The 26,519-nt window shown below is 48.2% G+C and overlaps 1 protein-coding gene across 1 annotated transcript in view; it reads right to left on the bottom strand.

Annotated features, from left to right (window-relative positions):
• Nucleotides 1–1,021: 1,021 nt before the first annotated feature.
• The window catches only part of LOC141445730 (uncharacterized), a 58,144-nt gene continuing 32,646 nt past the window's right edge, over nucleotides 1,022–26,519 (bottom strand). Inside the window, exon 3 of the mRNA XM_074111614.1 lies at nucleotides 1,022–1,435. Coding sequence (XP_073967715.1) covers nucleotides 1,355–1,435 — 81 coding nt within the window. The 3' untranslated portion in view covers nucleotides 1,022–1,354. The remainder of the gene's footprint in view (nucleotides 1,436–26,519) is intronic.

The raw sequence follows: 26,519 nt of genomic DNA, 5'->3' as shown, positions 1-26,519 counted from the left end.
TTGGCCTCCGAAGCGTTTCAGTTTCGTTCGCTTTTTCTACGAAAGCCCGTCACGACGAAGCGGTTCGTCACGATCGATCTGCAGTTTCGGAGCGTTTCGCGACGATCTCGAGTCTGTCCGTGCCATCTCCACGCTAAGCTACGATGCAAGTATTTTTCTCCTTTTTCCCGTGTTCCGTCTTCCCACCAACTTTTTCCCTTCCAGCCAGTTTTATTTCCATTGCTTTCTTTCGTCCTCGAGTGCGACAGCTTCCCAAGCTTACCCGTCTGCCACTCGTTCGCTCCAGCTCTTCACAGCTACCCGTCCAGTGTCGTCCTTCCAAATTCTCTCCTCTTTCCGTTTCCTCTTCTCTCTCCCTTCCCTCCCTCTCACACTCTCTCACTCTCTCTCTATCTTTTTATCCGTTCGCCGCGATCCTACCACTCGTTTTTTTCTACTCGCAAGCCCGCTCTTTTTCCTTCTTCGTTTATTCTTTTCTCCAGCGGACACGATCGCGTTTCCTGTCGAGTTTCAGCGTTACATTTTTAAACGCTTTCGTAAAAGAGCAAAACGCGTACACGTTTTCTTTCTCCAGCGGGCGATCCGCAGCGTCGGAGATGCCGGTGTATTTTTCGGAAAATTCCATCGTTTCCGACGAAAACGCGCTCTTTTCTCGCTTAATTGGCCAACGGTGTTTTTCGTGCGGCGCGATTCGACCGGTTCAGCGAATGTAAACGAGTTCACGCGCCATATTCGAGCGACGAAGGGAAAGACTCGTCAAAAGTTGTCGGAGATGTCGAAATTGGAGCACTCGAAACGTAACTAACATGGCGAAAAAGTAATCCGAGGTCGGTTATGCGGGAGACGGGTGGAGCGCCTTTGTTTCATTCAGCCTTGCGGCATCGATCTTCCACATCGAGAGATAATTAAGAGACAAAAGCAGGAACAAAGTTGTCGCGCTTCAAAGAGCTCGTGTAGCCGTATTAGCCGGTATACGGATTTTCCGCGATAAGTGCGACACGTTCAAGGTTTTTGCCGCGAGAAAGGGGCCTTCGCGAATGAAAACGGATTTCACGGTTGAAGCGAAGCGAGTTGAAATAGGAAAATTCTCGCATCGAACGAGAGCGATCGGTTAAACGTTCCGGATGAAAGAATCCCTGACTAATTACAAACGGTTTACGCGCGTAAGCGTTAACGAGGAATCGTTTCATGATCATCGCGATCATTAGCTCGAGCCGCGTTAAAGCTTACGCGAGTTAGCTCGAAAATCGTGAACGCCCTGCGAGCGGTGCGACGCGCTACGGTTTTCTTCGACGTTTCCATCGGTTTCTTCGTGCGAGGAAAGTAGAACAGCTCGGAGGAATCTCGACGAGGACTAGCAGTCGTCTTGAGTGGAAGAGGAGTGTAAAAGCGCTGCCACACGCTCCGAGAAGTCTCCCGAAGCTGCTCCGGAACACTGTAACAGAAACGGTTTACGAACCGTTAAAACATCGAACGTCGCTTTATCTTCGACGATTTCGCTAAATGTCGTGAATTTCGCGTTTTATTCGTCCGAGTTGAAAGTAGCGTTCGCTCGAAACGCAAGGTTCGCGGGTATATCTGATCGCGCAAAATATTTTACTTTGAGATTTCCAGAGCGAGATCGTTCTACTTGGCTGGCTGTTGTCCGATAGACAGCGTTAATTCGCGAAGGTAGCCACGAGTTTTCGCACGGCCTTTCGATTCGTCGATCGATAGGCGATCATCCGAAAGATCCGAATGAAAAAAGTTAAACGAATCTCCGAGGACAGAAAGGAAGATGGTATATCGACGAGGAAAGGTCGAGAAGGGGGCGGCGGCGGCGACGGTTTATCGAACGTCGAGGCGTTACACACGGGCTTACATTGTTTAAACGATCCGTCGGTTCGAAAAAATCCCTGACACCATAAAGCAACGAGAGGAGGAACCCTTCGGGCCGGCAATGAAAACTTGAAAAGTTCGTGCTTTTTCATTTTCAGCAACGGCTCGGCATCGCTGAAAGCGCAGACGATGCTGATTTCCCAGCGGGTATCGTCCATCTATAAATCTATACCCTGAGGTTGTTTAGTCGGAGCACTGGCTCGGCTGTGTGTGTGCACGCGTAGCTCAACTGCGCCACCCTGTATTTTTCATTCGACTCACCCTCGACACTGCACCCGCCCCTAACCCGTTTCTATCCTCTTTTCTACCCTCCCCTTCCCCCTTCCCGTTCCTGCCCACCTACACCGCGCACCTTTTCTCCCTGCCACCCCGCGAAAGCAAACTTTTATCCCGCGCAACTTTATTTCTTCCGGCCTCGTTCGGCAAACCGCGAAAACAAGGATTAGTCCGCGATCGACGGCCTATCCACTCGTCGAGAATTTACTCCGTTTGTCCGGCGGTCGACCGATAAACGCGTCGTAAACGCGTCCTAGATAGATCGCGTTTCGAATTTTAGAAACGAGGACGTTGGCTTTTTGTCGCAGAGAAACGCTAACGAACGAGCAAAAATTTATGGGTTAACGAAATATGTAGCCGCGGAGAGAGGCGACGAGGATGCGACGAGGATGCGACGAGGATGCGACGAGTTAGGAGCAAAAAGAGGCGAGCGACGGTTTCAGCTTTTCTCATCGTTATTCTATCGTACGGGGACGGTACAGCTTCGGTCGGCGGTACGTGTTTGAGAAAAATGTTGCGCGAAATTGAACGAGCGAGCATAAGTAGTCGCGTGAAAATGTTAAGGTTTTTTAATTAACTTCTTCCATGGCGTTTCGCTGGCAGATTTTCTGAAACACGCGTGCGCGATGGCGGGGCTAATGCAGCGTGTAATTGAAATCGCGAACAACGAAGGTCCGGGCTAATCGACGATCGAAAAATGACAAGTTGCGGTCCATTTAATCGAAGTTGGACCGCAACGCGTTCCCCGCATCGACATACGCCGATAGTCGGACAAAGGAACCTATTCGCGTTTGCGTTTGCGTTCGAATTTACATTGGTATTTGCGCTAAAATTTCCGCGAAATACCACCTCCCAACCTCTGACATACGGCAAACGCGTTTTTCGCAGTTCTCTTTTATCCCCCAAGTGTACCAGTAACATCTCGGTGAGCTATCGCGATGACGATTCGCGCATCTGGCCGGGTAACTACCGCGGGTTTATCTGGCTCGCGGAAAAATTACGACGAATCTTACCGCGTAACGATAGCAAGAGAACCGAGAGGTGAGAAGACAGAGCGAGCAATAGCGACGAAGGGGGAAAAGATGGTACTAAAGGGACGGGAGATCGGTTATAGAGAGGCGGTGGAAAAGTTGGACCGTGGAACGAGACCGAACTTTCAGCTTTTTAAGCTCTTTTCCTTGACTCCGCGACTTTTCGCAGCCCGCTCAGGGTTACCACGGTCTTCGACTATTCCAGAGCCAGGGGATATTTGTTTAAGCTTCGGCGTTGACGATAATTTCCTCGAGAGAGAATCGCTTTTGCAAACCGTCGTTTACCGGTTCGCAGCTCGCGCTACCCTCGAATCGCTGGAAACCTCCGACTCCGTCTGCCACTTAAACCCCGTGTCGTGCGTATTTTCTTTGTCGTCGCTTTGTCGTTTATCGCGCGCAGATTTTCAAGAACGGAGATTCCAAGGAGGGGAGGGGAGGGGAGGAGGTGGCGAAGGTGGAACCGTAAAATTTCTAGTTGGGTTTTACACCGTTAATTCCGTTCTGTACGGACAAGAAAAACAGAAGCACGGTAATATAAATTAGGTAATTTTTGCGGACGTAATTTTTCAGGATTACTTCCGGTCGTAATCTGAGGGTTTTTTCGAGGGACGCGGATGATCCTGAAACACGAGGCAAGCTGCGATTTTACATCCGCGTTTGCCTTCATCCACTGGGGTGCAATTAACTATCCGGCTAACGCGAGCGTATTAATGTAAAAGGAGAAAAACGATGCCGGGGAAACAGCGGCGGTACAAACGTGCGACGAGGCCGAGTGTCTCGGGAAAATTTTGAAGGAGAAGAAATTTCGAAAAAACGACGCGCTACGTACGCGCGGTTTGCGTTCGTCTGGCTGCAATTTGCCCGATTTACGGTTTATCGGGTAGCCGTGGAAAGAAATTAGCGAAATTAAATTGAACGGTAAAACTGTCTTTTATCCGACTGCGAACGAAAAGCTTGTCAAATATTTATTCAACCGATTTTGCAAAACCGTCAACGCAAAAAATTTACTCGCTAATAAAACAGCTCGCGGAAGGTAAAGCTCGATTCAATTTTCTCGAAGGGGAGAGACGTCGGTGGCAAGGAGGATCGAGCGAAATAAACGGAGCGGGGGTTGCCGGGAGTATGGCGAAACGATGGAAACGTAGGAAGAAAAATTGCGAGCAAAAAGCGTGGCGGAACGTGGACTCTCGTAAGAGCTCTATTTTCGCAGTTCGCTGTCCGCTGCCTGCCCCCTTCCACCCTCTGCCGCGTCCTCTTCATCCTCTTCTTTATTTTCGCCCACCTTCGCTTTCTCGTTTCGAGGACAATTACGCTAATGCTTTCGCCATTCTCATCTTTCAGGACTGGGAGTTCGGTAGGAAGAGCCAGCAGCGGTAACTCGAAGCCAAAACAAATGCAAATGTCGCTGAACCGAGTAAGTAAACGCAATAAATGCTTTCCCGCTTGTTCCGGTCGTGTGAAATTTTCAACCTCGCAATTGTCTTCGTCTCGGCGTCTCGAATGAAAATTTAAACGTTGTTCGCGTTCCAACCCCCCAACGAGTTTCGAGAGAACCGGTCGATCGTTCGCCAGTCGCTTCCTTCCTTCGTCGCTGTGCGCTATGCTTTGTACGCTTCTGCTTGTTTACGTAACACCCGATGCGAAGGAAAACTGAAAAGCAAGGCGTAAACGGTTCGTCCTGCACACCGGGCAATTCCATTCGCGCTGCTCGGTAAATTTGATCTAACTGCGCGTACCGTGTATCGAGCAACCGTTTCGTTAGGCAATCATTACCTATAGTAAACGCGGTTACGAGGCCGGGCAAACAATAGTCAAACGGTATCGGCTTTAGTTCATATTCGTACAATTGTTATTCAAACCGCATCGAGTTTTATTACAACACCAATAATACCGGTTAAACAATAATGCGTACGGTATGATCGCGCGTGACGTAAATGTTCGCGTTCACCCGTGTCCTCCCGTGTTCCCCCGTGTTTGCCACACCGATTTTCGAATCCCTTTGCATCGAAACCGCTATTCGACGTAACGAGGATTTCCGATCGTTGCCTTTGTATCGCTCTTCGCCAAAACACCAGGGTCTTGCTCTATACCTTCTACCTCCTAACGTACTTTATATAGTTTTTTATATCGCCTTTTATTTAAATATATATGTCCTTCGAACGAATCGCTCGAGCGTTAGCTCTTAGTCACAACGAAATTACTATTTTAGCACGATTACGTCGACGGCCGACGACTCTACGTCGTTCGCGGCAAAAGAAACCGTTCGAGCGGAAATTTTCGGCAACTTTGTTCGTCGCGCGCGTCTGCTCGAGCGCGAGCCCATCGTCAAAATGAACGTTTCATCCCTCGAGAAATCTTGAAACCGATCTCTGTTCTTCGGGGGATATCGCGAACAGAAAGAAACGCCAGGTTCTTGGCATTTTCAGGGACGCGTTATCCGCGTATCGCGACCGAATTAAACGTCAACGATCTCGATGGAACGAATGGGACGTTTCGAGCGTTTCAACGTTTGCTTTAACCACGATTATCGGTACGTACGTTACGGTTTATTCAGCCAGCGTACGTTCCGAAAGCCGTTTCGATGGATTTCGTTTCGGGTTCGAACAAATAATCGACGCGCGTACGGGGACTCACCGCACACCGGTTGCTAATCGCTTATCGTCAATTTATTTACTTGAAACGTCGCGTACGATGGAACGTATAACGTTCCTTCATTATCGGTCGCGATGTAGCGCAACGAGAGTTCGTAGAAGCGTTGAAAACCATTTCTATAGGAACAGGAACAGTCGTTGATGTTTATTAGCCGGGGCAAAAACCTCGTTCGTCATTGCCAGATAGAGAGTTTCGAATAAAGCAGAGCGAATAACGCGAGGAGAGGGAGCGAGGAAGAAAACTTGCCCCGTTCGTTCGGTTTCCAGCCTGTCAACTTCTTCGTTCTCTTTCTCGGTGACACTTTCGTTCCCTCGTGGCTCTTTCGATTCACTCGCGATCGTGTACGTACGCCGTTGTATGACGCTGCTCCCGCGTGAATCCTACCAGCGTGACGTTACGTTTGGCTCCTGTATCATACGTTTGGTCTACGAGACTCGAACGGCGGTTGTTCGGAGACTTTCAGAGCGAACAAAATTTCAGCGACATTCGGGCTCGTTACTTTCAACGATCAACGCACACCATCGTCTTCTAGACGATTTCCTTTAAAATCAGCTAATATTCGAGATCGTTGAATTTAATCGCTTATTAACGAGCAGTTCTGTTTCGTAAATGTATAGTAACTTTCGACCGGGATACGAATGTCTGGCTTTCAAACAGCTATCAATGTCTCGGTCGGCGTTATAGAGAACGTTTAAAGTCGAGTTCTCTTAAGATTCTTAATCCAAAGAAAACCTCTTACACCAGCGACGAACAGCTCTTGAAACGCGAAGATCACGCGGCTATATCGCGCGGTCGAAGAACAGCGAACGGTTCGATAACATTTTCTCGAAATCCCCTTCGAATGTATGTACATGAGTACGATGTTTGTATCTGGAGGCGAATCCCGTTGCCGCGGCTCCGGATAATCCGAAAAACAACCGTCGTATATTACCTTTGGAATATCCGGTATATCGAAACCTTGCGATATGCTGCACATCGTGTTACGATGGAAAGCCGAGGAACCGCAGCTACGTCGTCTAATCATCGCGGTAGTTTCAAATCTAAGAAATCCTTGCGTATCCTCCGATCCAAGAAAATTGGAAAGATATAAATCTTCGAGACTCGAAGCGATCGTCGTAGGTCGGCGACTGCAGAGCGGCAAATTATCTCAGAATAAGAATCTGATCTATAATGAACCGTTTAATTACATTAGCGGATCCCATGCGCGGATGGAAGACGTATAAATAGCTGTTTCGCGTTGTAGTATCCGTGGAAGCGCGAAGATTCGTTACTCGGTAGTGGACCGAGGTTAGAGGGTGGCGAGAGGAAAGAGAGAACTCGGTCGGAAAGACGGAGGGAGAAGGAAGAAAGGAGGAGAGAGGCGAGGCGAAAGGAAACGCCATAGATATTACGGAGGTAGTAAAGAAAGAATTATCAATTAAAATTATACAACGCGTTTCTTTGGAGTATCGTTCTCCGAGCACTCTCCGGAACTAGAAACGGGGACGATGAAAGCGGCTTTTTACTTCTTCACGAGGAGCCGCCCTCGACCGAGAGAGCACGCCATTTCGAGTATCATCGAACGTTTATCGTTCCACGGTAAATACGAGAAACAGACGCTGAAAAATTCGTCGGATTCTTTTCATCGGAAAAATTTCTCGTTCAAAATTTCTGGATCGTGGAAGAGGAACAGGTTCCTCGACCATTGGCGGAGCAACGGTTCAGAGCGAAAGAAAACGCGCGACGTTGCGAGAGGAGGGCAATTAAAACCGCTCGATCTCACCATCTTCTTTCGAATGCGCCAACTTTGTCGATTTGATGGCTTTCTCCGTGACGTCGTATATCTCCCACGGAACAGTAATCTCACTGGGAACGGTAATATTCCCGTGGATGGCGTGCTACACGCCAGGATGCCCGCGAGGAAAGAAAGGCAAAGTTGTTGCCATCGATCTTGGGAATTCGTTATTCACCGACTCGGTGGAGGGCACGAGTCGAGAGGAAAAGAGGCACGGCGAAGAGGTTGGAGATCTCGTATCATCGACGAATAATTACCGCCGGATAGGCAGACAGTGATGTCAGCAGTCATCACGCGCGACTAAATCGACCAACCGGTTCTCCTCGTATCGGCCGCGTCATCCACCTCGGCGACGCTTCATCTCGACCAACGCGGGCAAACGCGTCGCCACGAGTTACGCAACTTTGCAAATTCGAACCGAAAGCTGTGGAAAGTTTTTTTATCGCGAGCTCGGAGAAAAGAAGAGGAGGGACTACAGGATCGAAGCTGCACGATCTATGGATCGGTGGGAGAATCAAAGCGGGCAAACAAGCGATAAAGAGGAGAACCGGCCGCGTCTCTAAGACTCTCGGCAAATGAGATTCGTGCTCGATGCCAGCGAACGAAAGCCGGAAACGATAAAGAAACGATAAAAGTAGGAGAGAAAAAAGCTCGAATCAATTTACGGCTGGTTGCCAAATATTTGCCGAAACATAATACGAGTTACGCTGTTAAGAGGAACGGTTTTCGCGGTCTCTCGGCTTGTCCCCGCCCGAACCCGACGAGATTGCGCGAAGAACCAGCGAAAAAACCACCTACCATTGTATTCTTCCATCGTTGGAGCGTGCTTCGTCAACGATAGCTTTTACATCGTTACTTCTTTCGCGTTTTATCCCGAGCTTCGCAACGTTTTTCTACCTCGGCTAAGAATCTCTAGGAGATAGTTTATAAGCGTCGTTTTTCTCTCGAATACCGAGCAAAATGTTTTAACTCGATTTGCCAAGGCGAGTGGAAAAGTTTGATAAAAGGGGTGGGCGCGATTCGTTGTCGAGCGAGACGGGGCCGTAAGCGTTCAGAGCCGTTCTCAAAGGCAATTAATTCGAACGTCTAATAAGGGGGTAGGAAATGCAACGTATGCCGGTATCCGCAACATGGTTAAGGCGTAACTGATACCAATTAAATCCCGAATGAGCACGAGGTTGGCCCGGCGTGTACCTTATGTGCTTGGGAGGATCGACCAGAGTGTATCCTGTGCTTGTAACACGAGACGGACGAGCCTCGAGCATATCCGCGACAACTACAACAGGAACAACAACGTCGGCATCAGCATCGACAACGTCGAGCCAAAACCCTGAACCATCTGACTTGAAAACACGCTCTGATCCGAGACTCGTTCCAAGGAGTAGGGGAAAGTCGTGCGTGCACCCGACAAATCTGTACGCACAGCTCATCGTTACGTATCGATACACGATCGTACGTCTCGTTGAGACGCGAATCCACGTTTCTAGTTTTCTAATTTTTCGACCCACGTGATATATTTTTGAAAAATATGCGGCAACCGGCGTTAAATTCGTTTCACGGTATATCGCGAAAAAACGCGAGAGACTCTGGATAAGGATCGCTATTCGAAGTATCTCGTTCACCGTTATGGATAATGTAAAGAAAAGGAAAAAAGAAAAATACAAATCGACGCTCTCCGCTTTCTTACAACAGATTTCTAGAATCGTGGAAATGGAAAACGTTGGACGATTGGTCTTGGAATCGACGGGGCAAAGGTCTCGATCGTCGAATCGGTGATCGAACGTGTTGCATAATTCAAAAAGCTTCTGGGTAGGTTCTTAATTATTCAAAGGAGGCTGTGAAGAAGCCAAGCAGTCTCTATCGGATCGCAATCGGAAAACGAAACTCTATTCTGGGTGGCGGAGCGTCGGCTAATACACCGGGGAATCCGCTCCATTTCCACCTTCAATTATTTATGGAAAGCAGAAGGGAGGATTTAAGTGTCCCCGGTGTGCCTTGCCCATTATCATTTAAACTAGAGCCTGAAAGGGTCTCGGTTATCCCCGCCCGAATAGCCTCGATCTTCCACGAGCGTGTTACACGAACGACAAAGGAACGAGGATAACACCGAATTTTTCCACCAAGGGGGGAAAAAGAATAATTCGGAAAGAAGTCGAGCAACCTAACGTTAATCGCTTTTAAAGTCGATACCGTTCAGACGTTCTTCGCCATATTCTCGCCCTTTAAACATATTCTTTTTATCTCGATATTCCTAAATATCGATTTAATCACGGTTTATCTTCGAATATCATCGGTGGCATCAATTGACCGAACAATCTACTATAACGGAGATACCAACAAAGTGAAATGTCTCGATCTCGATGGCCCATCAATTTCGACGACGCTACCTAGAGCATTAGAGAAACGTCGGTATCCAGGATCCAAATATCATTAGCTATACATAGCTTCTAATGACATAGTTCGCATCGATAAATCATAGATAATTCTGCGAATCTTTACGTAACTCTTCCGTTTGCTAAATACCATAGCGTATACGTTTACGCGCATACGTTGCGCACCTTCTCTACGTTTTTGTACTTATAAATTTCGCACAAAGGCGGAAACATTCGCGCTGCGATTACGAGTTTCCGTAATATCTCTCTATCGTGTATCGTATCGTTGATGAAAAGGTTATCGAAGCGGGATTCGTAAGAGAGATCGGGACGCGTAGAGAGTCAGCGGGCAGAGCGAGGGATAACGAAAGAAGAGGCATCGGCAATCTAATCACGATTTAGCCGAAACGGAAGTCGGAGGTATGGAGGCGCGAGCTAGAGAGATAGAGGAGAAGGAATAAAAGGACGGGAGGATGGATTCGGAGAATGGAGAGGGCGAGGCGGTAAGGAGGCTACACACGAGGAAGAAACCTTTCGAATCAATATGCGCCGCGAATCAGCACGATGGACTTCCCTCCGGTCTATTCGACAAAGTAACAGGGACTGCGAGATGATCGTGAAAGCGACGCGGTACCGGTTGATGGGCTTTTCAACGAAGCCTTTTCCGACGTCAGAGACGGAGATGTCGCCCTCCAGGGTCGACCACCTAACCAGAATTCGATTTCTCGATCGAGACGCGGACGGACACGAACAGAATGCGCAAGCGAGATCTTCTTCTCGTCGTTCGTGCCGGCAACCGCACGGGCCAATTCGAGTTCCGTGTTTTCCAACGACGTCGTGACCAACGACGGACTTTGAACAGTCTCTCCAACTTTCGTATCGTCCCCTTCGTTTTCTTCGTCGCCAAACACTTTTTTCCCTGCGGCCAGAACTCGATATTTCTCGTACCTAGTTCGCCATGAAATTTTCAATGTTACGAACTCGTCATGGTAATTCGAGCGCACTTTACGTTTATCGAATCGTTTTCGAATCGAAGCACTCTGAAACGGTTTAGCTAACAAATAAACGAAACGTTTGTAACGGCCTGCAGTGGATCGTATATGATTTTTACTTGTAGTTTTTTTTCCTTCTTTTTTTTCCCCCGCTTTTGCGTTATTTACTCGTGGATAGCAGCGACGTTCGACCAACGACTCTTCAGAGTTTTTCCTCGATACCGATAATCGTTTTTCGCTAGTTGTTTGGAAATTATTCGACGAACGAAATGAGCAAACGTTCCTCTTCTTTTGTTTATTTATTTATTTGCTTATTTACGTTTCTTTTTTTTTTCGTTTAACCCGCTAAACGAAGTACCGAATTAACGAACGAATTATTAAACTGTTATTTGGTAGAAAGAATAAAAAAAAAAAAAAGAAAAAAAAAGCGACGAGCCATGGCTACGTCCTCGAGTGCAACGACAAAAACTAAATTGGATTTTCTGTAAAACGTTCCCTTCCTCCCTCCCTCGCTCACGCCGGTCTTCTCTCTTTTCTCCGCCTTTCTCATTTTTCCGCAACGCACGGCGAGTAAAGCGGACGAATTCAGAAAACCTTGAGCGGCGATCTCGGGAAATTTAATTTCATTAAGTTCAGGGCGATTTACCGATCGTTGTCGAACAAGAATTATTAACTCGCCAGATCGAGCAAAGTAAAGCGTGGCCAATTTAATTACCAGCAGGAAGAAAAAAAGAATCTGTTCGCGTGCATCGATCCGCAGTGGAAAGTACCATCTGTGGTGTGTAATTGGAATTCGAACGAACCAATTGCCAAAATTCATCGATTCCGCTGGAAAGAACGATCGCCCGGTTAATTAGCGTGTCGGAAATAGTTGAACATTTTTATCGCGTCTCCTTTCTAAATCTAAAGGTACCCGGATCTTTCTCGCGGAAATTTCGTCGATCCCCGATCAAACTACGCCGCCTCTCTTTCAGCCTATATTCAGCGAGACGTCTAGGCGAGCTATTTTTCCGCGAGATAACATCGAGCAGAAACGGTTGATGTAATTTGGCACGCGGCAATCAGCGAGTTTACAACTACCGTGCAAAGATAAGCCCTGTTATTCCAATCGGTCGAAAATCCGCTGATGCAACGAGCAACGGGTTCGGCCAATTGAATTAATTCCAGTAACAAGAAGACTGCTAACGATTATTACAAAGCTCCCTTTCCACCGTTTTATCTGGTCGTTGAGCTTGATTGGTTTCTCGATGCCCGATGCCTGATCGAAGAACCGTGTACAAGAAATATCACGTGCGAACGTGCCCGTGGAATCCGCGAATCTATGCGAGTTCAACCAGCTTGTAACGAACGTCGATATCGGTTAGCCTGTTTGTCGAAAGTCGGCCTAAAAACATAGAAATCGAAGAAATTTGAAAATATTCGCGTTCGATGGTCGTGCTCGTGGAATTAATTTTGCCAAGAGGGCCGGCATTAAACAACGACGTAAAAGTCCGAATCGAGGAAACGGACTTTTGGCGGAGTGCTCGGACGCGAACGTCGCCAACACCGCGTAAAATAACTTTGGAGAAACGCGAACTTTTACGTCGCGTGCGTAAAATCGTAACGTAGACATTTACAACGTACAGCTTGTAAGTTGAATTTGCCGGTATTACCAGTTGGTAAATTATCGCGCGGAAGAGCCGAGGAAGCAAGTATTATCGGTAGGGTAAAAGGGAACCGAGAAACCACCGTTGAAGCAAAGGATTTAATCTTCGCTAAGAGCGTGGCATCGTTTCCCGTCATTTAATTACGTTCTTTTATCGCGCACGTTCCTTCGAAATTCCATGGAAATACCGTCGATGAGAGTCGAAGGCGTTCCGCGTAACGCCGGTTACTTTCTCGAATTTCCGCTGATCGAGCTAAACGATGGTTCGAAAGGAAAGTTAATTCGACGCAGCGACGTTTCGCGGAAACGCCTTTGTTTTTGCGTTTCGGCGGAATTATCGCGGAAAACGCGGGGCTATTTCGGTTTCGACGGGGTTGTTCGGTTTCTTGCACGTTGGTAGGAAGGTGCGAAAGGCGATTCCCTGGGCGCAAACGACAGCAGTAAATCGCGGCTGCCGCGTAGGGAACCGACGACCGGCGAACTTGCCGCCCCGTTCTCGAGCACGTCGTAAATATTTCGTCGCCGTAGCGAGAGAAGAGCGTATCGCTGTTATTTCTGAAAAGCGGTAATAGTTTCGAGAGCCGTGGTTAATGAACCATTAATGCTCGCCGCCCTTGGTCGCAACTTTCGAATGGGAGATTTCTATCGGGGAGACTGGTCGCTATTGTTAAAAGTCGCGGTTCGTTTCTTCTCGCTGAACTCGCGAAACTTTGTATCGCCGACGCCGACATTGACGGAGCACGTACAGTTTTCGATAAAACGTCGAAACGTCAACCGGAGGAGTTTAATCGATGTTCGGAGAGTCGTTAATTCATACTAATCGAATCAGCCGATCGGATCGCACCGATCGACTTTATTAAGATCGACAGTTTGGCTCGCGAAAAGAACTAAACACCGAACGTGCGTTTCGATGCCGATCGAAATGGAAGAAAAATTTATCGTGCCGATCAGCGGCGACGATAATCGTTACGGTATCGGCGAAATTTCCAAACGTTATGTAAAGATATTCGACGTATTAACGCGATGTACGAGATACAAAAGGTTTCTGCGACGGATGTTTAACGATGGCGTTTACGAGCTGCTATGTTAACGAAATTTTTGAATATCCTAGGATCGTTCGGTTCGGTGATTCATCGCGTCAAACTTCCGGTTCGTTCGAGTGGAATTTGCAAATTCGAGCAACGGTTGGTGCTGGTGAACGCATCGAGTCGCATTAAAATCGAATAAGGTCAGCGCGAAAGGTTGTGCGATGTGGAGGCGGTGGAACGACTTTCCGGCGACTCGACGTTTCCTTCCTGTGGGATAATAGTTTTGGTTCGTGTTCGCCGGAGAAAGGGTGAAGGAAAAATAGCGCGGGCGGGTGGTAAGGTAAGGAAAGAGGTCGCGGAAGGAAGACAATGGAAGACGATCAAAAGCGTTGCTGGGAAGCTAAACGAAAATTACGAGGCCACCGGTGGCTCCTTACCGTCCGGAAGTTTCTTCCTGCTCGCTTGCTCGTACGGCGCTTAAAGTCGCAGCCACGCTTCAAGGACACCGGAAAAAACGTCCCCGCGGGATCAACCCCGACAAAGGATTATATCTACGTTCGAACAGCGAAGCGAAAAACCTATCGCGATAAAACGCCGACGGAATATCGCCTACCTTCGATACGTATTACACGAATTAAGTTAGCCTCGCTGCTCGTGGGCTTCTCGATCGTTTTCCTTTCCCTTTCCCGTCTTCCACGCTTCCATCGTCGACTCGTCCCTGCAAATGTCGAGACAAAACGATGCTATCTCCCTTCGGATACCAAAGAGAAGTCGACGCGTCAGATATTTCGAGATCGATGCGATATCTCTTCCACGGAGAATTTAGGTTTCCAGGTTGAACGATAGAGAAACGATATTTCTTTCTTTGGTCCGCACCGATGAAACATCGATGCGTAAGGTTGCCTGTAATTCTTATTTCGCTCGATTCGAAGCGTTCGCGTTAAACATCGCTGCATCGATCGCTTTTAAAGTTGTCTCAGACGGTGGTTCGCGATCGCCTCGTAAAATTTCTTGGATATTTTCTCGTTCTTATCTTATCTTGTTCTTCGACGGATTCTTCGTCCGTGAGAGGACGTCGGGAACTTTTCTCTCGCGTCTCGCTCGAGAAAGATTTCTTCGAAAGATTTCGTCGAAAGAGGCTTCGGGATAAAAGCGTTCCGAGTCGATACGTTCTTCTTCGCGCCGCTGGACCTGTTCGTCGTGTCAAAATGATACAGGATTCTAGCTAGTCGTTGCCGCTTTTAGCTCGCTTCGCGCCAGTCCGCGTATTTCCTTTTCCCTGCCTCTCTTATCGTCCTGTTCGCTCTACCGTTCCCGCCGTTTTCTTCGCCACTGCCAAAGGACCTACTGAATTATGTATGTGACTGCTGACAAAAGTTTCACTCGCCTTGAAAAGGTTGCTGGAATTTCGCCACGAAATACCACGACCGAAAAAGGTTGCTTCCGTTTCGAAAGCACGGTGTATATTCGTAGAAGGCGACGAAGCAGAAATCCAAATTCGTTAATTTCATTGGTTCTCCATTTTTCCGACAAGCCGCAATTTCGCGCGGAGGACGGTTAACGGACGACACGGGACCGTCCGCCGTCTGTTCATGTTTTTGTAATTTTACGTTCCACGAGAATCTCCAACATTCGCCGTACGCAATTCCCTCCACGTTGATTGAAAATGGACGATACTTGTAACAGAAGATCGCAATTTATCGATTCCCCTCGTTAAAGCCTAAAGACACGTGATCGTTAACGCGTCGTTTTATCGACTACACCGACCAAATGACGAGTGCCAATTTTTAACACGATAAAGAAATAAGCGATAATCGGAGAGAAAAAAGCACCGAATTCGACAACTAACAGAATTCTCGATAACGCGGATGACACAATTTTTCGAAACTAATCTTTGGCTCGTCACGATGCCCCCAGTAACTTGTCTTCTCGTACATTTTTCCACGAATAGGGAGCAAAGGCGACGACCGATACTAAATTCAACGAACATGCTCTACCTCGGATAAGGTCGGGTAAAGTTTTGGATATTACTCTGGTCTGATAATTCGATCGCACTACCAAAGGACGATACGTTTGCCCTAGGTTATCCTGTTATTGGACAAACTGTGTAACTTTTAATAGATCTGTCTAACGAAATCTCTGATTTTTTCGCTCGATATTTCGGAATATGGAACCCGTCTCGTAGCTTGTCTGCGATAAAACGATGCAACTGAATGAGCATTGTACCGTGGATAACGAATGTACAGTCACGGAACCAGTCTGAAAGGAGAAGCATCGCATTGTCCTCGGTGAAGAGAAAGGAGGCCTGCAGCGAAAGGAGACGAGAGAGAGAGAGAGAGAGAGAGAGAGCTGAATGGAGAAGCGAAGAGAGCACGGATAGCGAGAACAAGAGGCATTCGATGTCCTCGATGTACATCCTGAAACTTCATCGCCCTTTGCTTCTCCCTCGGTGTAAATGATTCCTGGGACCGAGTGATGCTCGAATTCGACGTTTCCATTATTGACTCGTTCGCTCGAGATTCTTACCTATCGACACCAGTCACATTCAGGGGGACAATTTGAATATTTATACCGGCGCATTTCCACGAGAATCAGACGAGAAACGGATAGTTCCGTTGCCGAGGGATATTACTAATTTGAAATTACATTGGTTACGGGAAGGTCGTACCGAGAATTGGATCGGTCCAGTCGCTCGTATTATCTCGAGAAAAATATTAGTATCTCTTTCTGCGGTTCTTTCGTCTCTTCGATATCGAAATCTGCATTCGCATAATTACGACCGGACGTGGCAGATTACGAGTCTACGCGGCCTTTCCCGGTCGAACGACTACGCCGGCGTATCTCGGCGTGAAACTTTTTTATTAAACAAGTTTCCGCGAAAATAGGTTGCCCGCCTCTCGAGAAACTAAGCCCACCGTAAGAAAATCTTACCGTCTTTCGTGTCATACCGCCTTTTCGCTCGATAAACTTAAACGCTAATTAAGAAAGAAAAGATTTCAAGCAAACTACGAGTTCTCGTTCGGTTTCCGATTCGAACGACGGGATAAGAGACAACGAGTTTCGTCCGACACGCGCACGGTGTGACACAGATTTCGATATGAAACGCGAAACGAAACGTTAATTTCTATTTATCAATTATAATTTACAAATATTAATTTTTTCGTTCGTTAATTCCCTTTTCCAAGATACACGGACGAAAATCCTACTTTTGTTTCCTTTCCTTGAAACGAACAAAATTTCCGCATACAGGGTTTATAGCGAATCGCAGGTTGTAACGGTTGCAACGTACTCTCGGTAAACGGACGAACGAAACGCAATTACGTTGTTACTTTTCTCGAGCACTTACGGTTCTTAGATCCTGTTGCTCGAAAGACTACTTCCAGTAGGAAAACAGGTATCGCCGCCTGTTACTTTCCGCCCGTCAATCTACCCGTTTGGTGCCGAATCGTTGCACCCGTTTTACATGTTTCTGACTCTCTTCTCGCGACCTTCTGCCAGCCTTTTCCCCGCAGTAGCTATTCCACGAACAAAGAAAATACCTTGCGCTAAGATCTTTAGGCCTCCGGTTAAACTTTACGCTCGTACTACTTTCGAACGTAACGTTGGACGAAGCTGGTTTTGCAACTTTTATCGGCCACCGAGGCAAAGTCTTCCGGCAAAGTTTCGATAAACAGTCAAAGTTTACAAATGTGGTGCGGACGAATGTTCGAGAGAGGAACGTCGGTATTGTCTAAATCTTCTCTGATATGCCGGTCAGGTTCGTAATTAAAGTTCGCTCCGATTTAGATCCCTCGACGCGCCATCGAGCAAGTCAAATCTACTCGGGAAAGCGTGGCGAAACTCGTGGTTAGTCAAAACTGCCCCGTGAAATTCCTGGTGTAACGCGAAATCTCTTTCAGGACTGTGACGTGAAAAAAGGAGGGAAAAGACGTTGCACTTGTCGAACGATGCACCTTGCGTTTTTCCGTCGAGGATCGTTCTTTAGGCATTTAGAAGAAACGGCGAGCATCGGAGAAGCAACGTTTGTAATCGCTATAAGAATAGTTACTCGCAAAATCTCTGCCCTCTCGGGGTGAATCGGACGTTGCGCGTTTGTCAAAGGTTCGCGAGGTGACGACGCGATAACGATCGACGTCGTTGCGTTTCTCGCACGGATGTGTTTCCACGTTGGCTACGAATTATGGGAACAAAGAATACTCGGTCGTCTCGCGCGACTGTCGTCCTACGGGAAATGGTACGCGAGTATCGTAAAGAAACGGCGCCAGAGACCGTATCGCGGACGTACATTTATTTATCTGGCGCGTGTATCGCGACTTTACGCCTCTTTTTATGACGGCGAATCTCGCCCGGATCTAACCGTCGTCTTTTCCGTGCAACCTCGCGAGCGTCCGTACTCTTTCGGCTCTCCACTGCCTTTCATTCGGATATCCCGTTGTTTCCCCGATGGATCGCGAATATAACGTAGTCAAAGTTTACCGAGACGCGCGATAATAAAACGATAATTTTTCGATACCGATTCAACGCGTTTCGACGATTCTTTCGTTTGTCAACGGACGAAGCATAAAGAACGCTTGAACGACAAATTCCTGCCTTTCTTTGTCATTTCTACGGTATTCCGAAGCATCGCGGTTTAAATTTAGTCAGCCGTTTCTTCCATTATCGACATTCCAAAAGAAGCAGCACGACGATTCGATAGCTTCAGCTTTAACGCGCTTCGCCTTACGTTTGCGTCGCTGTGAATCGTACTCTTGCATTTATAGGTTCCATGCGACTTAACTCGAGACCAAGTTTCCTTAATAAATTTCCAAACTTTCTTCTACGGGTCGTTGCTTTCTATTCGCGTTTGATTTCTTAAACGCGCCCGCGCGATATAGCAAAGTTTCCCCGGAGCAGATCGACGCTCGCTTCATTTTTCTTCGTTTAACCTTTTCGCGCTGCAAGGGTAGCTTAATGGAGAAGCTAATAATCGAAGAGGGAGGGGGGAAGGATCTAACGGGTTCCTTAAGGAGCAGACGAAATTAGCGATAAGGGAGATGAGAGTATAAGCGGTAAGCCACGAGAACCCTGGAAAGGATCAGGAGGGTCGAAGGGCTGTAAGTGGTCTAAACTACGAAACCGCCTCTATTAGCACTCGAGGCTAGCGCTGCGATATCGAGATAGCGTTTCAGGCGCAAAGTCGACCCGCGACCCGCCGACTACCACGTAAACAGTCGCGCGATGCAACGCCAGGATATAGAACGCGTTTTCACGATGCGAATTAACTCGCCTGCGTATGCAGTTTGCATGCGATTATGTATATCAGAGAGAAAGGTAACGCACGCGCGCGCGCGCGCGCGAGAGAGAGAGAGAGAGAGAGAGAGAGAGACGCGACTGGTGAGCAGGCTCGTAAAACAAGAGAAGGGACTTTAACTTCGTGACCGTCTAGCGCGTTCAGATCTAAAATTCAACGGTCTTCGTTCGCCCTTAAATATTCAAATGAATTCCGCTACGACTACTCGAGAAATACATCCATATAAGCGTAACAGAGGCAGAGGAGAACGCGGCTGTAAATACAGGAAACGCACGATGGGGGAACAGACTTAGGACGAATAAACGCGCAGTTTGGTATCCTAGGGGAGCAGCGTGGGTCGAGAGTTCTTGCAACGAAGAAATTTAACGGGACGATTTGTCTTCGATCGTACTTTCCGTCCGTACGTACGTACGTTTCGAGTCTCTCGTACGAGAGATCGAAACGCGGATATGCCGAGGAAATGACCGATAATCGAGCGATTCAGGTAGAAGGGATGGATCCGGTGGACGACGAAATTGACACGAGAGAGAAGGATCGCGGTGGAAATTGTCCTTTCGGAATGGGTGTAGGAAAGTGCGGAGGAAGCGGATGGTGGAGAACGGTCGGACGCGGTCGAGGGTCTTTTTCTCTGCAGGAAGCGACCGGCAGAAGCCATTAAAGCCAACGGAGAATGCGGCGGAGCTAATGCGTCGTGAATTAGTGGATCGGCGATACCGTGAGTCTCGACTCCAGTGTCCGGTGATTCGTTCTGATTAAAATCTAATTACGAATCACCGACGCGGCCCGCCGCTATTTATCACCGTCTTACGCGCGTTATTGTTTCTCCTCGTTCGTTGGCTCCCAAGTCGGCGAAACTCGACGACTCACGGTACGACGATTCAATTAAAACGGCCGAGAGAAATCGAAGGAACATCGTCGTTCGATACGAAAGCTCGCGGTCTTCGCGGCGTTCGCAAACCGACGCGTTTCTTCTTACGGCGAGAAGATCGGCCGCGTACTCTTTCGCGCGAATTTATCCGAGTTGTACGCGGGCAAAGGGGACGAAACGGGGCGAAAGAAAAGAACGGCATTAGCAGTTTGAAATTTTTTATCGAAACAAATTATGCCGGTGACGAGACGAGAGTCGCGGGGACGTCAGTTAACCGCTTATTGGTTTCATAAATTCGATAATGCGCCAGAGTCTGGCGGCGACAGCTTCTGTGTACGCGGCTTAATGGAATCTTAAAGTTTAAGAGAATTTTCCGCGGGTCGTCGTGGCGTCAACCGCGTATCTGAGCCAGACAAGCGAATAGTCAACTGATATACGAGCAAGCGTTTCCGCGGAAGAGGTTGGAGGGAACGAGCCGTTGGGCGCGGGCCAGAGAAAGACGAGAAGCGGCGGAGAAAGAGAGCGAAAAGAGGAATCACGCATTTATTTTCCCGGCACGACGAAGAAAGGGGAAATCTTTGCAGGATCGTGAATGGAGCTCGCGGAACAGGCAGGAAAGAGGGAAGACGGAGGATCGCGAGCTTTCCGAGGAAATATATATCCGCCAGATATAGGCTGGATTCTGTTAAATCTAGTGGAATTAAACGTTGAAGGGCACTTAAGGAGAGGGAAACACGACGAGCGTTTATAGCGAACCTCGTCACGGCTAAAGACACGATTTATTTCGACGTTTCCTTCGCGAACTTTGCCGCGCTTCTCCTCTGGTTTAACGCCACCGTTAGAAATACCCGCGTTTTACCGTTCTTCCATATCTTTCAACGTCTGTTTGCCATTACGCGCATACTTTACGCACTGTTGTCTAAAAAAAAAAAAAAAAAAAATCTGCCTTTTCTCGAAACGAGAATCGTATTCGTCGAACGACGACCAAAACGTTAGGTTGACCGGACTTTCGCGTATCTCGCGGAATGGAATGGTGGAAGAGCAAGTTTGCGCGCGACTCGATCGCTGTCCATAAACTTTCCCGTCCTAACGAATTTATACGCCGGCGTCGCGAACTATTGTTTCTATATTAACGAACCGTAAACTGTCGTTGAGCCGCGATCGTCGTTCGATTCGATTTGGACGAAGGTTTGGTTGCCCGGTCCAAAGTGGACGACGGGTTATCAGCGCGACGTTCGCCTCGCAACGACTTCGAAGTAAGTTTCATCGAGTTTCGAGGACACGACGATACGTATTCATCGTGGCGCGTATGTTTAATTACCGCTAGCTTCGACACAATGAGCTTGATTAGGGTCTGCCGCGTCTGGTTTTAGACGGATCGTCGAGCGGATTTCAGCTGGCGCGTACGTGCATCCACGGCACGAAGAAGAAGCTGCAGAGGCAAACTTCGTTCGCACGTTTATTCCAACTTTGGGAAATATACAGTTTGCACGCAAACGGACCAGCGCGCGCCTTGACAATGCCGACGAGACCGAACAACCACTTCGCTTCGCAACGGTTCGATCGGTTCGCGTATCGAGCTTCGCGTCGCTTTCAAACTTTCCAACGTTTGCCCGCGTCTCGTTCGCCAAAACACCATGCAAATTTCGTTCATTTAAAAGTACGCGTGCTCGTTCGGAGCGTTGCGTTCACGGAAGAAATCGATATTTGGCGAATTCAGTGCTGCTAAAAAAACAGGGGCTACCTTTCATCGCGTATTTATTTTCCAGCCAAGATACACAAAACCAGAGCGTCAGAAGAGTCGCGCGACTGAAAAAATACGAGTGCACTTGCTCGCCTGCTAAATTAGCTCTGAAATCGATCGATTTCCCACCCATTGTCAAAACAATTCGTCCCACCGACACCCACCCGTACGCGAAAACCGTTTTAAATGGAGTCGTCATCGATCGAAATGGCCCCTTGTTTGTTGCTTCGCGTCGCCCAACTTTTCACCGTCGTTTATCGAACAACCTGTCAAAATCTGAAACGCCTTTTCGCCAATCGCTTGCCCCTTCGGTTACGAGTAACTTATCCGACCGGTCATCCAGGTTGAAATATACGAGCCATTAACGATGCCGAGACCGCTAAAGACGCCTCGCCACCCCCCTTCTCGCACGACGATCCAGATTTCCAGCTCGATGATTTCTCTTACAAGAAGCAGCCGCTTCCACCCTCGAGCCATAGAGTCGCTGTGTTTTTAAATTACATGCTTGGTAGCGAACAGTTTATAGCACGCCGCCCCCCACTGCCCGAAATCCGTACCGAACGACGTTCGCCTGAATTTTAAAACAGCGTCTCTACTTGCTCGAAGATGTTGCTTCGGATAGGAGCTCGGAACGCCAAGCCCCTACCTGTTCTTTGACCCAGTCCTCTTAGCTTCGGCATTTTTCCCCGAGGAATGGCAGCCGTATCGGGAGGTCGGTTCGCGCGAAATCGTGTCATGCATAATTTACAAAGCTATCGACGAGAGCGTGCGGTGGTCGGAGAGCATGTTGGCGCGTACTCGTGGCCGAGTGCCGAGCCAAGTTTTGCGAAGAGGGCAGCTTTCGCGTCGTCATCGGCTCGTCGTCTTTGCCCGTCAGAATCTGCCGACAACCGTCCGTGCCGCGACGGATCGTTGCACTCGTGCCAACATCAAATATCTTGAAATTCGGCGTTTCAATTTTTCCGTAGTCGCGCGATACGCCTTCTCGTTGGTATCTGTTTTATTTTTTTTTTATCGATTATCGTTATAGATACGTTTAACGGAGAACGTAAAAAGTGTTGCCACGTATCGTTGTTACGTACAAAGCGTCGATCGACGCGTATCAGTCGCGCGTCGATTTATTTCGATGCAGTGTTGTTACGATTTTCGCAGCGTTGCGTAACGTTCGAAACAGAGGGGAAACGAGATATTTTTATGAAATGGCGCGCATAAGTACGGCAAATATTCTGCCCCGATGAACGCGTAATCTACCCGTTACGTTCCCTCGTGTTCCTCGTGGATTCTGAAATTCTGGAAAAAAGCTGCCTTAATGGATGAAATATTTAACCGTAGCCGAGATAGTAATTTCTTTGAAAAAGATACCTCCGCGAGATTTAATTAAAATCATATCTATCTTGCTCGGTGGAGATTTGATTTAATGGAAAAATGACGCGTCGAGTGTCTGTCTGTGTTCGTCCGGTAGAAATCTACAGCGCGTACGATTAATGCTACTATACGTGGAATACCGAGTTAACGCGAACGCGAACAAGTGGAATAAATTAGCAGAATAGTCCATTCACTGGTCAGACGCGGCAAATTGCCGACGCCAGCGCTGTTTGCGCGGACGTCAGGAAAAATTCACACGTCCGTTATAATCGTGCGCGATCAAGAAATTTCCCCGACTAATTTCCCGGAATTTATTCGAGGTCTGGCGATCGACCGCGCTCATTCGGAACGATAAACCGGACGCGCGAATAACGAATATCGGCTGGTTCGGCAAATTATCGATAAATTCGCAGCCGTTGCTCGGCAAAGACGATCGGCGAGAACGTGACACGGTTGCAGGGTCTTTCGTCGGATCGCGTAATCGTCGGTTTACGTTCCGGTCGTAAATCTTTCACGGTGAAGCGAAAGACGAAGGAGCAGCGCAGCCGGTGAGAGGTCATCGCTTAAGATTATTGCGGAGCTTTTAACGATCAGCCATCAAACCACGGACAATTCGAGGGAGATACGGTTTCGCGGATACGTTACGCGGAGCAATTGCTGCGACTAAATCCTGTAGAAATTGAATGTTCCTACGTGTAAACGTTCCGCGTTATCGTTGCGCTTCCTTCCACGCGTTCGACGCGAAGATCCCGTTAAACGAGTTATACGATCGCGGCGCCGCAAAAAAGAAAGAATCCTTAACGATCGAACTTCCCCGAAGACTCGCCTAACCGAGAAAACTGTTCGAGCAGGCGTTAACTGAAAATGTCTGGATCTCGATTAACCGAGCTTCGATTTAAGCAGCCGGCCATGCTCTCGATTAGTCCGTGGCGTCCAAGTTTTACGATAGTTTCTCGTAGGAAACTTGCGCAATTTCCGCTCGACGCCACTTCGATCCCGTTCAAACGCAAGGCGAAAGTAAGAAACGGCCGTTAAAGGCGTTAAGTGCTTTGTAACAGGATTAAAATGTACGCTTCTCTCGACGCGATGACCATCGTTCGACGGCGGTAAACCCCGCCGCGACGTTAACCGGAGAACGGACCGTGATCGTCTTTCGTACGGCCGAACGTTCGCGCGAGTCTTCGAATCTGTTAAGCGCTTCGTAACTCGATTCGAATTTCTCCCGTTCCATCCGTCCTTCCTCTCCTTTCCTTCGTTACGTTTATTCCTTAATCAGGTGACTCGACGTTAACCGAAATTTGGTTCCGACGAACGGATTTCCATCGTATCGGCGTTTCTCGACCGATACAAGGACGAATTAATCGACCCTTCGAACCATCTTCCGACTTGTTCAAATCAATTTGCGGGGACAATTTCAATCCGTAACACAGTTGTATCGGCCGCGACGCGCTATTCCGTCTTTCGGTATTCTTGCCAATGCGCGATCTGTTGCAATTAGCAGTCTCCTGCTTACCTTGGCCATTAGCGGAGACTGCGCTATCGCATTCGCCGTGACTGCGCGACTTTTCTCGTTACAGTTCGCGTTATCGTCGTCCTTCCGCTTTTCCTGGGGCGTTCTCGCGCCACGTTACGTCGCGTACACGCAATTACGTCGCCGTTCAATGCCCTCCGCGTCGAAACGCTTCGTCAGAAATCGTTTTGTTCGCTCGTACGGAAAAGGAAATTCCATCGTCGACGAATCGAAAGCGAGCAACCCGGATGGAAATAAAGCCGGATCGAAGTTGATCAACGATCGGTCGAGCGGCTCGATCCAAGGCCAAAGTTTCGTTAATTCGTTGCGTACAAACGCGCTGATTCTTGAAACGGGATACCTAATTAACGCTCGCTTCGCGTTCGGCCGGTGAACCGGGTTGATCGCAACTGCGCGCGAACGCACTTTTACGCAAAGGTAATCAACGATACGGTGGGCGCGGTAACGATCTCTTACGTTTCCAACTCTTCGTACTCGCCTAGGTATATCCAAAGTGCGAATACTCGCGCGTATTCCGTCGTTGGTTGTTCGAGATAAGGTCGAAGAGGAAAATCGGTTCAAAGACGCTTATAGATCGCTTATAGACGATAGCGTACATCGCGAATACCTTCCTATAGCAAGTTTGACACGGTCGACTAATTCGAACTAGTTCGAACGACAGACAACAGCGTGCTATAAGATTCGACGAGAAATCGGATAGCAATTAGTCGTTGCTTCTGACCGAAATGGTCGATTAAGGCCAAGAGGCGTCGTTTCTTTCAATTATGAAGAAACGCTCGCGAGCCGGTATAACGCTTCGCTCGACCAAGAGAAAGGAGCGTCCTAATCGATGAGAGCATTAACCCTTAGACAAAGAGAAGTTAGACGTTGAGCGGCGAATGCAGACGAAAGATTTCGAAATATTCGAGAAACCGAGATGCCGGACAAATCGCCGAAGAGAAGAAACGGGAGATCGTTCGAAGATCCAAACGCTGCGGATAACGCTGGAAAAAACGCAACGGGACAGCGCGAAGGAGGATATAATTCGGGAGAAAGAGGGGGAAAGGGGAAAGTTATCCTTTCTTGGTCGATTCGACGACACAGCGAAATAGGAATACGTTGATCCGCGTAATGCTTCTCGCGGTAGTCAGCTTTAGCCGTGTCACCAGCAAACTTCCGCTTCGCCAACTGTTGCTGAACAGTGGTATAACATTTCTGGTATAATTCCGCAACGTTTCGTTCTTCAGAGAGAGAGAGAGAGAGAGAGAGAGAGAGAGTTAAGTTCTGTCCGCGTTTGTGCAACGCATCGTTCGTTCGATCCTCGAATAATTACAGGTAAGCTTTGGAGCGAAAGGAACGACGAGTCGGTTCGTCGAAGCGACAGCTTCTTGTTTAACTCGCTCGTCGCGGGACTCGATCGAACTTCTGTGGGAAGTATTTGGCGCATTAGACGAGCTCTTTTCAACCAGCCAGAAATCTCCCCTCGTCCCCGCGATTCGACCGTACCGACGAAACTTGGCGAAAGTTTCGCGCTTTCTCCGTCGTTGCTCTTCGATGGAACGTTCGTTTTCGTGCCTTCGCCCTTGTTTCCGGGAATCGTTTCGTGGAAATCGCACGAATTCGGGGTGGATCTCGGTCGTAAAGGACGCAGATTCTTGAACGGTAACCGCCTGTTAAGCTGCGCCGATCTACGCTCGAACTTTGACAAGGAGGTGCAACGATCCACGTTTTTTCCGAGTCTGGCGATATTAAAATTGCGAATAAACGCCGATTTCGCGGGCACTCGTAAGAAGAGATATATCAGCTTGTGTCAAATAGCCGCGATATTAAAGGGAGCGGGATGAAAGCGCAAGAGGATTACGCGTATTGTGCACGGTGTCAGAGATAAATGACAACGAATGCTCGGCGCGTGTCGGGGATTATAATGGGTCTGCGTTTGGCATCCATAGAGACGAGTCTAGTTCGTACGAATATTTGAAAAAGGAAGGAGGAAAAACGGAAAAAAGGAAAACAAGAGAAAAAATGATGTACACGTTAACGAGACTGTGAAACGATGTCGTTTGCGATGCAGACGACGATATAGACTGGACCGCG

The sequence above is a fragment of the Bombus fervidus genome, chromosome 3 (assembly GCF_041682495.2).
Source record: "Bombus fervidus isolate BK054 chromosome 3, iyBomFerv1, whole genome shotgun sequence".
NCBI classification, from domain to species: Eukaryota; Metazoa; Arthropoda; class Insecta; order Hymenoptera; family Apidae; genus Bombus; species Bombus fervidus.
This window is presented reverse-complemented; position numbering and strand designations above follow the sequence as displayed.